The sequence below is a fragment of the Solea senegalensis genome, linkage group LG2 (genome assembly GCF_019176455.1).
Source record: "Solea senegalensis isolate Sse05_10M linkage group LG2, IFAPA_SoseM_1, whole genome shotgun sequence".
Classification (NCBI taxonomy): Eukaryota; Metazoa; Chordata; class Actinopteri; order Pleuronectiformes; family Soleidae; genus Solea; species Solea senegalensis.
Window position 1 is genome coordinate 25,546,430 of NC_058022.1, and position 15,072 is coordinate 25,561,501.

General features: G+C 39.1%; 3 protein-coding genes across 5 annotated transcripts; all 3 read right to left on the reverse strand.

Moving 5' to 3' along the window:
• Positions 1-412: 412 nt before the first annotated feature.
• On the reverse strand, positions 413-2,430 carry LOC122765102 (claudin-10-like). 3 transcript variants are annotated; one of them, XM_044019184.1, is made up of 7 exons: positions 2,389-2,430; positions 2,181-2,296; positions 1,759-1,901; positions 1,150-1,311; positions 971-1,058; positions 771-896; positions 413-690 (listed from the first exon to the last, which is right to left on the reverse strand). In XM_044019184.1, the coding sequence occupies exons 2-7, from the start codon at positions 2,270-2,272 to the stop codon at positions 561-563; spliced, it is 741 nt and encodes a 246-aa protein (XP_043875119.1). In that variant the 5' UTR covers positions 2,273-2,296; positions 2,389-2,430; the 3' UTR covers positions 413-560. The 3 variants fall into 3 exon arrangements, with proteins under 3 accessions (XP_043875119.1, XP_043875122.1, XP_043875120.1); XM_044019187.1 differs by lacking the exon at positions 2,389-2,430 and having other exon boundaries at positions 771-878; positions 2,181-2,272; XM_044019185.1 differs by lacking the exon at positions 2,389-2,430 and having other exon boundaries at positions 413-687; positions 2,181-2,272.
• Positions 2,324-7,172, reverse strand: cldn10e (claudin 10e). Its single transcript, XM_044019183.1, has 5 exons — positions 6,684-7,172; positions 6,434-6,595; positions 6,089-6,170; positions 5,896-6,009; positions 2,324-3,589 (listed from the first exon to the last, which is right to left on the reverse strand). The coding sequence occupies exons 1-5, from the start codon at positions 6,913-6,915 to the stop codon at positions 3,160-3,162; spliced, it is 1,020 nt and encodes a 339-aa protein (XP_043875118.1). The 5' UTR covers positions 6,916-7,172; the 3' UTR covers positions 2,324-3,159.
• A 2,358-nt stretch (positions 7,173-9,530) lies between these two features.
• LOC122765256 (claudin-10-like) lies at positions 9,531-13,533 on the reverse strand. The gene is made up of 5 exons (XM_044019417.1): positions 13,290-13,533; positions 12,014-12,175; positions 11,828-11,909; positions 11,642-11,746; positions 9,531-9,878 (listed from the first exon to the last, which is right to left on the reverse strand). The coding sequence occupies exons 1-5, from the start codon at positions 13,507-13,509 to the stop codon at positions 9,749-9,751; spliced, it is 699 nt and encodes a 232-aa protein (XP_043875352.1). The 5' UTR covers positions 13,510-13,533; the 3' UTR covers positions 9,531-9,748.
• Positions 13,534-15,072: the final 1,539 nt, after the last annotated feature.

Consider the following 15,072-nt stretch of genomic DNA (forward strand, 5'->3'; position numbering starts at 1 on the left):
GAAAGTTTCTCATTTTGTTCTCTTTTAAAGGTTGAGATTAATCACTGATCAGTCCTGTGATGTATCACCACATACGTTACCTATACAACAACACAAAGGTCTAACAATAATAATGAAGTTGTACAGCACCTTTCGTACAAGGACTGCAGCTCAAAGGAAAATAAGATTTAAAAAGTAAACGCAACAATAAAACACAACATCGGGTGGAATGAAAGGAAAAAGTCTAGAAAGTCAAAAAAGTAAAAACCCTGTTTTAACTTTGAGATAAAACAAAAGATGTAAATAAAAACACAAAAATAAAATTTAAAAAGCAAATACAACCATAAAACACAACACAGGGTGGAATGAAGAGGAGAAGGCTAGGCTTTAAAATAAACTAAAAATGCAAATAAAACACAACATAATAAAAAAAAGGAGCTAGTTTTTATTGTTGATGTCTTGATTGTCTGTTTTTGTGCGCAATCATCTGGTACAATAGTGGAGGTTCAAGTGCATAAGATGAGCCACCAAAAATGAGAAGTTCCAAACAAAATCATGTTTAATCAAATCAACCTTTTGTATCACACAATCACAACAGAAGTCATCTTGTAGGCAGGTGCACTCTGGGAAACACTGGACCTGTTTTTGTGGCCATGTATGTGTTTTCTTCCTCGAAACTCTTGTTCTTCTACAGGAAACATTGGACGTCTGCTGCGGGGACAGTATAAGACAAGATAACATTTGACAGAATATAGTCTAGTTAATTATGGGTGGACAGTGAGTAAACAAACCTTTGTGGGTGTTCTCTTCTGTAAACTGTTGCACAGTGAGTAATACAGCCAAGGAAAATAAGGAAAGTCGCCACCAGACCCAGATATAGTGGTGGTCCAATTTCATAGCTGAGGAGAACAGTTACACTATAGGCTACTGTGTTGCATTCTGTCACATGTGATTGTTGATGAGTGAGTGATATTCAAAGTCCTAATATTACCTCATTTTTGACGGATCTGCTTTGCTGTGTAAATATGCCACAACCACTCTGTTTATGTACAAACAATAAGCCGCCAGGTCTGACACACCTGTATAAGGGATAAAACCGATGACACATACAACCAGTAAGTAGACGTTCTCACCCACTGTCTGATTATTCCAAAGAGTTCATATACTCACAGCCGAGAAGTTGGAAAGCAGATGCCGTCATTAACAGCCTGTCCTTACTTCTCTGCTCTCCACCAATGCGTGTGCACTCCAGGCCGAAAAACACGAGCACGGTGCCAAAGAGGCCGAGGGAGATGCCGATCATGAGGAGACCTCTGACTGCCTGGATGTATGCTGGGTAACAGCACAATCAGACGAACTTGAAAAAGTGTAACTTAAATAATTTTTTTTTTTATTGAATGTTTTAAAAACCAGAGCTGGCCCAAGACATATGTGAATTAAAAACACAACATCTTTTGAACCTATGACAGAAATCTAGATATGGAGCTTAAGTTGTTTGATTTTATTTTGTAGTTGAAGATTGTTCATTTAGTGCACATTTGTTCTAAGATTCTGAAAGTTTCCGAAAGTGCTAATTAATCTATTTTGTGATTTTACTACCCTCTAAGGTTAAAAGAAAAAAAAAGCGTGACATTGGTATCAATAATAGTCAATTGGGGAAAAAATAATTCAGCTTAGGTCCTATAAAGTCTTGGGCCAACCCTGATCAAAACTGAACATGTTGTGCTCTCTGCGTGAACAGGCTCAAAGCCAATCAGAGATTATTGTGAGTGTACCCACATTTGACCGTCCACATCACCCCCAAGTCTACACAGTTCACCAGAGCGCTAGAGTCTTCATAGCAGTCCCTCCACAGGTCTGACCAGTACCATGCCGTCACTACCACGGAGGATTTACCCACTTCACCTTCCAGTTGAGCTGATCTTCAGTGGACAAATGCATAATAAGTGTAAATCACTCATTCACGAAAACAACACGAAATTACAAGACTAAACACAATTCATCATGCAACCCGTCTACTTTTCATTAGACCCATTTCGCCTATTAAATTACTTTCACACTTTCACATGACAATGTAGCATTAACATTATTAACGGAATAAAAAAAGGTGAACTCTGAAGCTCTTTGCAACATCAGGACAGTAAGATGTCTTTGTTGAAATGTGTTCCAAATTTTTATAGAGTAAATGTAATCCTCCTTACCTCCAGTGGTCCATTGCCAGTGTGCTCACCACCAAACCCAAGCCCAGAGTGCAGAGCAGCAGGCCCAGAATCTGAGCCCGTCTCCTCCACATCCTCTCAGTCTGCACAATCAAAGACTCCAAGCACAAAGAGTCATTGAGAAGTTTGTTGTAGCACTTTATTTGATTAAAACAAAAAGAGCAGACGAGAAGGTTTAAATCAACCCTACCTTCTTCAAGAAAATGAAATGATCCACAAGTGTTTTGCTCGAACTGCTGCTGGTGCTCGTGTATTTAGGTGAGGGTTTGAACAAAAACAAAGCACACCGTGTTTACTGTCAACCAGCCTGGTGAAGGTTACACAGGCTGACCATTTATGTGTCATGCTATCCAAGTTTAAAGATAGTTTAGGATGAAAACATATCAGACAAATTAAATAAATGAAGTAGCAATTTAATTCATTTTTAATACGAAACACACACAACTGAAGTTGCTTTAAAGCTGCAATGCGTCTTTTTTGTTCAAATCTTTTGCGGTTGTTGTCATTATTCTGCTTCTGTTTGGTCTTAGTAAACAGAAAAGATGTAATATTGATTGTATGCTGCGTCCTTTATCTGATTTTTGTCAAGCAATACTATCAGACTTGAGTGGGGGTGGCTGCAAGAACAGCCAGATTTTTGGATCAGTAGAATTCACCTCTGAAACTTTTAGTGCGCCTCTTTGTGTTTCCAGTCATAATCCAACAATCCGTCTGACTTTACTAGCGCAAGTTTCCTGTTGCCTCCCTCTGTCACTTCCTGTGTGCAGCATGCAAATGTCAAGATCGAAACACCACTTTGTGAAGAAGAATCGTGAGGAGCTGATAGGCTCCTCACATCAACAAATGTAATGGGTATCTCTGTATATTTAAAAGTAACACACGAGAGCTTTAACCAAACAGTCATATTGTACACAGCAAGGCCTCAAATTTTCTTTCGATCGCATGTGTACGACACATTTATTCAGATGTAAGAGTTTTTGATGAATGGTGTGGTCTCACTCCTGGAACTGCCTGATAAAGACGACACTGTGCGACCCCCGCTGCTGCTGCTGCTGCTGCTGCCACCGCTGCTGCTCCCTGACTCAGTCAAAGTCGATATACTGGACCTCAACGAAAGGCCAGACTCTGATCCTGACCCTGACCTTGATCCTGAGTGCGCAGATCTGATAGTTCTCTCAGTCTTTGATGACCGACCCGACTTAGCCGTGCGTCCAGATTTGGATGTACGTTCTGATCTGGAGGAAATGCTGGACAAGTCTGAGCGCTCAGACTTGGACGACAGCTCAGATATCGAGGACAATTTGGTCTTGGAGGTGATCCCTGACACTGTGGAAAGAGCGGTGGTGGACTTGTTTTGCTCAGGGTCTGGTTGTGGCTTTATGGTGATCACCCTGGACAGACAAAGAGAGAGAGAGAGTGCTATGTTATTGTCAAACTGGACACGTCTGCTGAGCTGAAGTCATTATGATCCATGTTTGCATGTCCAAGGTCATGGATTTGGACACAATCAGTCCATCTCCACTCTATCACTCATCTTCTACCACATTACCCTCCACATGAGGGTTGCAGGGTGCGCTGACGCCAATCCCAGCTGACATAGGGCAAAAGGTGGGGTACACCCTGGGTAGGTCCCCAGTCCAACAAAATTTCATCATGAACCAGCAACTCCATTATCCATTACAAATACACAAAAAACAAGTGGCATAGTACAGCAGAGCCTTGTCTAAATGAGAAGAGGATGTAGGCTGAAAAACTCCTACAAAGAGAATCATACTGAAAGCTACATAATATCACTTGGGATGGTCATTTTGTACGTTTGCCTTGATGAAGGCCTTGATGGCTGAAACGTGTCTATGGATCCCTAATTGAAGCATCAGAGGGACGTTTTTCATCCAAAGTAGCACTCCAATCCAATCCATCTTTATTTATAAAGCACTTTAAAAACACTACAGTTGACCAAAGTGCACACAGATATCAGTAGAAATAAAAAAAAGATAAGGCCAAGGAGAAAAATGATATGCAGAGGCAACTCATTCCACAGTTTCTGGGCAGCGACTGAAAATGCGTGGTCATCTCTAAACTTCCCCATTGTCTTATGGACAACTAACAACGACTGATCTGCAGACCTGAGTGAGCGTGAGAGAGCGTACGGCTGAAGCAGGTCAGACAGATACTGTGGGGCAAGACCATGAACACATTTAAAAAAATTGTAATATGTAATATGCTCATGTTTTTTCATACTGGTTAAAAAAGCTGAGTGACATGCATTACAGTAGTCTAAGTGAATTGTGATTAAAATCGAGAGTGAAATGATTTTTCTTTGGTGGGTTTCTTCAATTAAAAAAAGCTGGATATGACCTAATCTGTGCATCAACTTTAAGATCGCTGCACAGCAGGTTCAAATATTAACTTAAAGAACCCAAATAAACATGAACTTTTGAGCTATCACAGTGGTTAGTTATGCATGTTCATGACTATTTGGATTTTCTGTACGTGACATGAAATAGGTTTACAAAAGTAACAAAAGTTACATTGAAAAATAATGGTTTGTGTAGTAATAGCTGTAAAAGTAGCATTAGCTCTTATTAGCTAATGTTAGCATGTAAACAAAGCTTGTGTTTTTTTTTAAAGCAGCCATTTTGACGAGTCACAGCCAGAAATGCACAGGTGTAATTAATGAAGTTGCAACACTAATGTAATCAGTGTAAATGAGTGACACCTGTGATTTTCCTGCTAAAACATGTCAAATGTTTGACATAGAAAAAAAATCGAAGCATGTAACTAAGGAGCAGAGAGCAGAGCAACTCATACACAACAGTAACACAGGTAAGGTTGTGATAAAGACAGTTCTTACAACAAATTTAATGCTATTTTTAACTCATAATCATTGACTTCATGGCTTGACACAGTCGAGAAACAGACCAATTGTTTTGTTGCATATTTGAAGGTTTTAGGTTAGATTTAGCTAGTAGATAGTTACTAACAGAGAGACATGTTTTGCCCAAACCAGAAAATTATGTGATGGGGCCAAGATAAAGAGTCGTATTGGTGGTTGCTGCTATCAGTGAGCTACTTTCCTCTCTGCTAATCTCTTTGTTACATTTTCTGAGGCTTTGTTGTTAATTTGTGAATTATACAAACTATTGATTCTGACGCCATTTAGATTTAATTATCCATTTCTGCCATTTCACACATGGGTTTGCTTTCATTTGAAGTAACAAGACAAGAACTGTGGCCAATCGTTTGTAGCAGCTCAAACTTTTTTCATTTACGGTATGCTTTAAAAAGATAAAATAGATAAAAACTTCTCCCAAACGGTACAGTAAAAATGTCTTATTTCCATGTTATCATCATAATATGTCAGTCTTGTCCAGAACGTATAGAAAACTATTTTTATTATCTCAAATTTGAAGAACCCAAACCCATGTGAGACTTTAAATTTTAAATTTCTTTAAATATGTACAGTAAAAAAAAACTGATTTACAATACGGTGGTAGTTAACTTTGTTTTTTATTACATCTCAAAGTTGAATTTTTTTTTCAACTAAAAAGTGCCAAAAACAGTGATGTATGTTAAGAACGTCATCCTGCAAACAGGGACTCATGCATGTTGTATAAGGAGTCAGTTCGTCTTGAACACTGGTATTTAAAATGAGGATGAGGATATTTTACAGCAACAACAACACATCAATACTCACATTTGTGTTCCTCCACAGAGTGGCTTGCACACAGACCACAGATAAAAAAACCCACCCGTCGATTGAAAAGCAGAGCCGACCCAGCCGAGGAACAGCGGGGTGCCGAGGTCATACCTGAGGTCAGATAAATGTTCCACGTTTTATTTTATAAGACAGGTTACATAATATGTACTGTTTGCATTTCTTAACTTACTTTAGTCCATCAAAGTCAGGGTTGAAGTATTCTACTGAGACATACTGTGCATAAACAGCATATCCACATGTGGACAGGGAACCTGAGAGGAAGAGAAAGAACTTGTTAATTTTAACACAACAGTTTGATAGCATTCAAATTAGGACAGATTCAGGTTCCAACAGACTGCAAGACCCATGCTGCTAAAGCATTGTGCTTAAGGCAGTCTCTGTGAACTGTATGCCTTCATCAAAACACAAAAATATTTATATAAAACAAACACATTTCAATAATATGAACATAATATATGACAAACCACCACACCTAATTAAGGACCCTGTCCTGTTAATAAAACTGGACATTTACCACTGATGATGTGGCACCATCCCCCACTATAGATCTTCTTGTACTTCGCACGGTCTTTTCCCCCAAGGAAGGTGCATTCCATACCCATGAGACTGAGCACAAACCCCAGCATTCCCAGGGAAAGCGCTGCCATCAGCAGGCCTCGCACTATCTGTATGTGACCTGCAGTGACACGGCAAAACACAAATCAACAATAAAAGAAGAGCAATGGATTTGTTAGCAAGAAGACAAGAGTGTGGTTTTTCCATACCCTCCACAGACCAGAGCACCGGGTAGTCATAACAGTTGGTCACAGCAGTTGAGTCTGTAAAGCAGGATCTCCAGAGGCTGGACCAATACCACGCCACCTTGATGATGGAGGAGCCCGCCATTCCCCCTATGGATGTGATCTTCCATCCCTCCATGGCCATAGTGCAAGCCACAAAGATCCAGCCCAGCACTGTCATCAGGAAACCCCAGATCTGGACCACACGGATCTTCATCGTGGAGTTTGACTGGATATCTTCAGATTCAAGGAAGCTCTTCTGTCAAGCTTCTGTTTTTGTCTTTAAACCCTCATCCACAAGATTACGTTATCTCGTGAATAGATGAGCTAAGACATGCTCCTCCTGAGACAAACGTGCAGATTTACTCCAAAGTCAACCAGATGTTGAGGAGGCCTCCTACTCCACTGCTCTTCTTAGAAAAGGAGGCTGAAGACTGGATCCCAGTTACACAGCAGGGGCGCGTTGTTGTTTATCAGCTGTTATTGTACGTGTGGGTGAGAGACAACAGTCGCTTTGGTTCCCACAGTTACAGTGTCAAGTCTGAGTGCTCACCTAAGCATGTATCTCAAATTACTAAGGACCTCATGTGACCATCAGGCTGCCCTGGACTTAAGCGCACATTTACATTTACAGAAAATAAGATATAAAATCATACATTGAATACATTTTCAAATCATCAACTCCTTGCAAATACTTTAAAGTAGTAGTAGTAGTAGTGACATATCCAGAAAAATAAATGCTCTTCTAATATTCCCGCAAGACCACCTAGTATTGTTCTACCACAAAACTGAACAGTCAAAAGTTATATAATACAAGAAAGAAAAGAAAAGAAAAAAAGGCAGTTAAATTAGTTAATTAAAGAAGTAAAACTTAATAGACCCTCTGTGCTCTGTAACTGTCCCCATCTTTGAAATTCCACACCTAACCCTAAGTACTGGGATTTCTGCTAAACGTCTTTGAGTCAAAGCACTGATAACATCTCCCTGACATCATCAGGGATTGTTCCCCAAACATTTAACTCACAGATAAAAGTTAAATGAGAGTGTCCCAACCTGATTCTGTCACGTGACATGTCCACATGAAACACAATATGTGACCTGGTGTTTCATTACTGCATGTTTATTTTTGAAAGGGAAGACATCATTTTTTTTGTGCATTTTTCACTGAAATTGCTAAGCATCACACTTATGTCTCAGTTTACATTTACTTCTGACCTTTTAATGCTCCATAATATGCAACAGCACTGCTGCTGTGGCTGCTGTGGCTTTAAGCCACTAGTTATTAGACCCACATTGTTCTGTGGGTCTTATAATTACTTCAGAACATCTTTGTGCTGTTGTAATTAGAAATAAATCTGAGCTAATGAGATTTACTGGGAGTGATGAATGTTCTTTCAGGGATGAAAGAGCCCCTCTTGTCCTCTTGGCTTATGACTAAGATATTGGTGGTGGTGGTGGTGGTGGGGAGATATTGGGAAAGGTGGACCTTGGGTAACCTTAATTTGTTTAGTGAAGAAGAAAAAAAATGAACAAAAGAATGCTTATGTATGATCTGAGCTGACCCAGTTTTATAGAGCACAAGAGCAAATATCAAATCTGAGTGACTGTGTTGTTCCAGAGTGCACTTATTTCTACATATGCAGGAGCTTCCTCAGATCTGTGCACTGTTAATGTGTCTTAATGCTGCTCTCTGGTGGTGTGATTGCAGTTCTGGATGGATGGATGGAGGAGAAATCATGGATCTGCCTCAAGCTTCGTCCTGTTGCTGCTACAATAACCTTTTTCCCAACAAAATACCATGTAAAGGTCAGTGTTGACCAACTTTCTCTCAGTCATCCCTTAATATGAGGCAGTGTCATCTTGCAACACCTCACTCTGTGTTCTTTAAATCATGTATAGAAGCCTGAGGATGTGTATCGTTTTACAATCAGCACATCAGGCATTTTCTCCTGTAGGTACGGTAGGTTTATTGCAATGCCAAAATTTACCATAATCAGCCATAAGTAAGAGGAAAGAAATTTAAGTGCTCGTCCTGATGTCCCACTAACCTTTCCTCCACCGGCATGTCATTTATTATTCACTCATTCAGTGGAATTTCTCAGCATCTCATCGGGAAATTGGCACCAAAGTTTTGAAAGCACCTTTTTGGTTTTGATGACCATTTAAATTCATCTATGTCCCATCCATACATTTTGCATAAAGTAACCTAACATAGGATACACATTACACTTGCGTTCACTGTTATTACTATAGAGTTGAATAAATCAAGACCTGTTACTTAGATTAAACATTTCCTTGGGCTAGAAACAGTTTGAAGCATTACATTGGTGTGTTTTTAATTATCCGCAACAATAAAGCAATGCAGATATTAAACCATACAATACTATCATTATATCAGGGAGCATTCGGCAGAGCCATGGACACCTGACACTTATTTACGGATGCAGTGCTGTGGAAAGCACAGGCCAACTGCTCCTTCCCCTTCGGCTGGTTCGAGTATCCAACCTGTGGGCGGGAGGTTTTGTGTAACATAGCCTGGGGTTCCTATTGATAATAATTCCCAGGTGGAGATGGATGGCTGATAGGAGGGGAAACCTCCGGTCGAGTCTCCAGCTTTGCTTCTGTGGGGTCAGCTGTGATAGTGACCCTTGGAGGGCAGATCAGCAGAAGCAGAAGGAAGCTCAGTTTGAGAAAAATACATGATATGGATGCTTTTATCAAATTAAACTCTTAGATAATTATTAAACTCAAACTTAAAACGATTTTTTTATTATTATTAAAATTACATTGGGTAACAATTGCATGTGGCTTACAAAAGAAATCTAGCTCACATTTGTGTGTTAAAAAAATGCTTTGAAACTGTTGCATAACATTTGGCTTTGTTAGGAGAATAATACAAAATACATATTTAATAGATGCACAGTGAAGCAGGTTTGCTGAAGGTGACCTCAGGGTTTGAACTGTGTGGTGCCAAATCACTTTCCAATAACTAAATATTCTGGCATTATTTTTACATAGTTCTTGCCCAAAAGATCGGAAAGAGTCAATTTTCACACATAGGCATTTTTTCCAAACTGCCTTGAGTGTTCCCCTGCTTCCTTGTGAAGACTGTTAGTCATCTTACTGTGCTTGTTGCGAGCTTCCACAAAAGATGCAACTCCATTATGGGAGAATTCAGTTCTGGAAAAAGGAAAAAAAGGAATACAAATTAAAACTTAGGTAACAATTTAGGTAACTTGTAACTGTTGGGCCACTGATGGTAAAGTGTTTTTTGTGCATAAATAGTAGCATAGTAAGCTTGACATCAGAAAAGTATGGACCAAGCACATGTGACACATGTTTGTGACATAAGAATAGAGAGAAGCTGTGTCAATACGATCCAACATTGATGTTACCGTTGTATTTGTGACCTTTTGGATGAGGTGTAAAAACCTTTGTCACAGGACATAGTCTAACAAGACCCAGTGCAAAGGCAGCTCTTTAAATGTACACATATTTTTTACTATTACTAATTCCATGACTAAACCTTCAGCATAATATTACAAACAATTACTATGCAAACAAAGAAATAACCACAATCCAAAAATCTATACATATTTCCACAACCTGTTGGTAAAACTACAGTGTTTAACGTATTTTACGCAATTTAATTTAACGACACGACCCACATAAACCTGAAGCCCAAACCATCGAATAAATAGGATGAAACGGCAGAGTGAGTGGGAGACTGGAGAGAGTTCTCCATTTGTTGCAATCTCGCCATGAGATGGCACTAATTCTCACACACTGAACCTCCAAGCTTTTATTTTGAAAGGTAAATGCTGACATTAACATGGTTACATGCTATGTCAATTTTAACATTACGATGCATAGCAGGGCTATTTTGTCACCTTTTCCATGTTAGTGTTGGTATAATATTTGAGTCCCAGGTGCCAATCACCATTAAAAAAGGGTGAGTGTTTCAGATTAAGGATCTTGTCGGTATGGCCTATATACTGCACTTTATTATATCTCTCTTTTAGACACTCCTTTTAATTACTATTATTTTGTTCTAAATTGTCTTGTCTCCATACCTTTGTACTATTTATGTTGCTATCTTGACCAGGACTCCCTGGAAGAAGTGATCTTGTATCTCAATGGGACCTTACTGGCTAAATAAAGTATAAATAAAAAATAACATAAACAAGAAATTTGACAATGTGGTCCATCATCAGATGCGCCTGCTGACCAGGGACAAAATCTATCAAACTGAGATATTGTTGTTGTTTAAAACAGGTAATTTAAAATAAAACTTTTCTGGTTGCTCCAACTTTTACCCAGAAGCAAAAATCAATCTTTAATTATTTGACTTTTTAATCACAATAATGATAAATTCTGTTTAAAAGAGAACACAGGGATAAGGTTTGTTCCCCACATTAGACAGGCTTCTTCAATGTCTCGTTTTAAATCTCATACATTTTCCTTGGTATTTAATACAATGTGACACATTTCCTGTTTTGTTTTTGGCTTGCTTTATGTCTTCGTATGTATTTTAATGATACCCCACAGTGATCAAATGTGTTGTTTTGCCTTATCTATAATATTAGCATGTGCTCAGCAAGGCTGGTTAAAACATGATGCCCCAGGATGTCAACAAAAGAAAAAAGGAAAGAAACCTGGCTCTTAGTTTGTTTAATACAATACTTCCAAGCTGTGCACAGTCAAGGTGACTTTCACTTCTAAAAGGTCCTCATTGTAACACAGGAAACATTCAGCCATCATTGGCAATCATGCATTTGGGCTGTAGGTTCAGCAATTATGAGACAAGATGTTGAAAAAGATTACTGGATGTTTTCTCTCTATTGCAGTTTAAGTAATTATTTAAATTGCCGGAGTTCTAAACTCTGCAGTTTTAAGTCCATGAAGCTCATGACAGATGTGGAATTACAGCTTTAGCATCTTGCCTGACACTGAATCCTTCAGAGAGGGAGAGACAGAAGACAAGGCCTCCCAGGACACACAGCACAGACCCAGCCCAGCCGATGAAGAGAGCAGCTCCCAGCTCAAACCTGAGAAGGTGACAGATAATAATCAAGATTTACCTTTGATCAGCTGTCGATTACGTCTGTCGTTTAATTGTGAAAACTTACTTTTGAGCAACAAAGAGGGGATCAAAGAAATCAGTTGTGATCCTGCGAGCATATATAGAGCATGCAATCATGCAGCACAGGCCTATGGAGAGAAATAGAAGCGTTTTAATTTAACAACCTGACTAAAATCTAACCAGAACAAAACGAAGGAAGTTCCTGTTTTTATCAATAAAATGTAGATTTTACCACTGAGGATGAAGTGGAAGCCGGAGAGGACAGTCAGACGAGCTTTGGTTGTCTCTGAACCTCCTATTTTTGTGCACTTCATTCCCACTAGGGCAAGGATGGCACCAAAGAAACCCAGACACACAGCAGTGATCATCAGACCCCGACACACCTGGATATAAGCTGCATGACAGGGAGGTGGGACAACCTCAGTGCTTGGTGGTTGTAAACATTTTTGGCTTGTGATGTAAAGCACCATCTTCTCGTGTAGCCTTATTTTCTTGCAAATTGCAGTCGAGAGAGTCACACAGATGCAATGAGCAAAGACCAAATCGAAGAATGTCACAGATAGAAGCAGCGTGCTTATACATTTCTGCCCTGTTTTGAAGAATAAAAACGGGAAAAGATAAAAAAAATAAATGCACAACACATGCATATCCATATATTTATTTGTTTACCCATTCACATAATATGCATGTAAAACAATTTAAATTAACCTATATCCCCCAAAAATAGCATGACAAAGACCACTGGCCTTCAATAAAATAAATCTAAATTAATTAATAAATAATTATTAAAATTGTCTTGGGAAACACTTTTTAGTCTCTGAAAGTTCATTTAAAAATGATTTGCATTATTTTTTAGTCAACCAGTCTAGAGCTCTTTTCTGTAGTAAAACTAGTGAGTTTAATATTGTGCATATTATTTTATATTTAATTCCCTTTGTCTGTACAGGAATACGTTTGATTTTTAAATCACAACTCAAGCTCAATATATCAGGTTTACTATTTTCACATATTCGATTACTTGAGAAAATATTGTCAAATAGAATTGCCACATTTTGTAACCCCCATCTGATTCATTTTAGGGCCATTTGAGTAGAGTTATAGCTTAAGTTCCAAAATCCAAAAAATACAGCTTTTTTTTAAAGTTAAAGCCTTTAAATGTTTAGTGCAAAACTTCTATAGATTACGCCTCATTTACTATTAAATGATACTACATGAACACATTAAAGTGACTACTACACTGTTGTCACTATCGGGTAATGGTGACCACTGTGTGACTGTATGACTTTCTCAGATTGCTTTATTTGGACACATTAAAATGTTGTATCGGTTCAGCTGTGATGGCCTTTAGCTTTAAATGTGGCCTTTGTTTATGGCCTGGAGCCAGTGTCAGAAAAAGAAAGATCAAGTTCCAGATGCATGTGATTACAATGGTAGTCATTCATCCACATAAACAACAAAGGTTGAAGATTTCATGGTGGTTATTCACCATCGTCATGAGCAAAACTCACCATCTAGAGCCAGCATTGAAGGGAAATCCTTGCAGTTTGACACACCAGTGGAATCAGTAACACAAGTTTTCCACAAGTTGGACCAGAATGTGGCTGTGGTGATGACCGTCCCATCCACAGAGGACACCTTCCAGTAATCTGTGGGCAGAGTTGATGACACAAGGATCCAGCCAGAGATGGTCAGGAGAAAGGCGACAATCTCTGTTGCCATGTTGCCCATTTTTCTCCCTCTGGACCTCCTGGAGGTCTGTGCTGGGATAAGGACGGAGATCTTTTCCTCAGAAGTGTCAGAGAGGAAGTGGGAGGGTTCGGTCCCGGACAGGTGCGTCAGCATTGGCAGTTCTGCAGAATTTTTGCTTTCCTTTCACCTGCTCTGCCAAGCATCGACATCTCGGAGCCAATACCTTTCAATGCACATCATTCACTGACTCACAATTAGTTGTTGTGTGTGTTGTGTTTGTGTTTAGTGATGGGAGGGTGAAGGGTTGCACACACACACACACACACACACACACACACCAATCATCACTATACGCAGTGTCTGCAATGGGATCTGCAGAGAAAGGAAGTCTTTAATTGAAAGGATCTGAAAAGTCTTTGACAGAGAGGGAACACAAGATTGGAGAGATTGTATCGTGCATTGGATTAGTGAGTGATGTTGTGTGTTCAACATTGTTTCAAGTCCTCAGCACTAAATGAAGGCAGATTGGTCAAAAAGGTAGAATACATATTTATTTAATACTGGTGTTACACTGGGACAGCTCCATCAAGTGGCAGAAAGTGGAAACTGCTTCTATAGCTCAAGGTGCTTCCTCATTTCTCTGCTTTTAAATCTATATGTTGTGTCTGAAGAATAGTGTGTGTGTGGTTTTGTGAGGTTTTGTGTGTGTGCTTGCATTTATTTCTCTGTGAAGTCCAAACTATACAAACCTATCTTTGTGGGGTTATTTTGTGTGGGTACCACAACTTTAAATTGCTTTTTCAGGGTTAAAACCTGGTTTTAGGGCTGGGTTGAGGGTTAAGGTTAGGAACTTAGTTGTGATGGTTAAAATATAAAAACAAGTTTGTGTGTGTCCATTCCATTTTTATCAGATGAGCTAAAGCATTTCTTCATCATGATCATTTGAATTTCACACATCTGAACATACGCTCGCTCTCTTTCTTTTCTCTGTCTTCCTTGATGTGATCCCGAAATACTGTACGGTCACTATAGCATTGCTACAACAATAAGTCAGTGCCCTAAGACATTTGCACAGTTCTGTTTATCCAGATTCATTAACACATGTTAAAATTGCTATATATGTTTTCTTAAGCTATAGGCTATATTCAAATTGTATATCGTCTCTGTATATTCCAGACCTCAGGGATGTTGCTGTTACAGCTGTTAGGTCTTCTACGACTCGGAGTGAATGCAGGCTTAGCGTACATTTTACTGGAGCTGGTCATTCATTAAAAGTTGCGTCGAGTTTCTCGTGTCACAGCCGCCTTGAGTTGATGGATGTCAAAACGTATTTAGTCACATTAGTGTTAGTAAGTTATCTGAAGTGCTGCTTTCATATCTGCTTATATTCCATTCCCACAACCATGAGCTCTGCCTCATGTTCTTGTTCTCATTTTATCAGTGTTTTTGTCATATTCTGTTCTGTGCTGGGACCTTTTTAATATCCACAGTACATTTGGTGATTAGATTGTTCTTGTAGGACCACATGGTAGTTTAACAGTTATTGTCATTGACGGTAAGGTGGCGAGAGTCAAAACAAAGAGAATAAAGTGGAAAGAATAA

What these genes read in the sequence shown, in the direction of transcription:
- LOC122765102 (XM_044019184.1), bottom strand. Translation starts at nt 2,272, where the DNA reads ATGTGGAGGAGACGGGCTCAGATTCTGGGCCTGCTGCTCTGCACTCTG. An exon ending in GGTGATGTGGACGGTCAAAT is followed by an intron (nt 1,312 to 1,758) that starts GTGGGTACACTC and finishes GCTGTTACCCAG; the next exon opens with CATACATCCAGGCAGTCAGA. An exon ending in AGAAGAGAACACCCACAAAG is followed by an intron (nt 691 to 770) that starts GTTTGTTTACTC and finishes CTGTCCCCGCAG; the next exon opens with CAGACGTCCAATGTTTCCTG.
- cldn10e (XM_044019183.1), bottom strand. Translation starts at nt 6,915, where the DNA reads ATGAAGATCCGTGTGGTCCAGATCTGGGGTTTCCTGATGACAGTGCTG. An exon ending in GGTGCTCTGGTCTGTGGAGG is followed by an intron (nt 6,596 to 6,683) that starts GTATGGAAAAAC and finishes GTGTCACTGCAG; the next exon opens with GTCACATACAGATAGTGCGA. An exon ending in ATGGTGCCACATCATCAGTG is followed by an intron (nt 6,171 to 6,433) that starts GTAAATGTCCAG and finishes TCTTCCTCTCAG; the next exon opens with GTTCCCTGTCCACATGTGGA.
- LOC122765256 (XM_044019417.1), bottom strand. Translation starts at nt 13,509, where the DNA reads ATGGGCAACATGGCAACAGAGATTGTCGCCTTTCTCCTGACCATCTCT. An exon ending in CTTCCACTTCATCCTCAGTG is followed by an intron (nt 11,910 to 12,013) that starts GTAAAATCTACA and finishes TTCTCTCCATAG; the next exon opens with GCCTGTGCTGCATGATTGCA. An exon ending in CCCCTCTTTGTTGCTCAAAA is followed by an intron (nt 11,747 to 11,827) that starts GTAAGTTTTCAC and finishes TCACCTTCTCAG; the next exon opens with GTTTGAGCTGGGAGCTGCTC.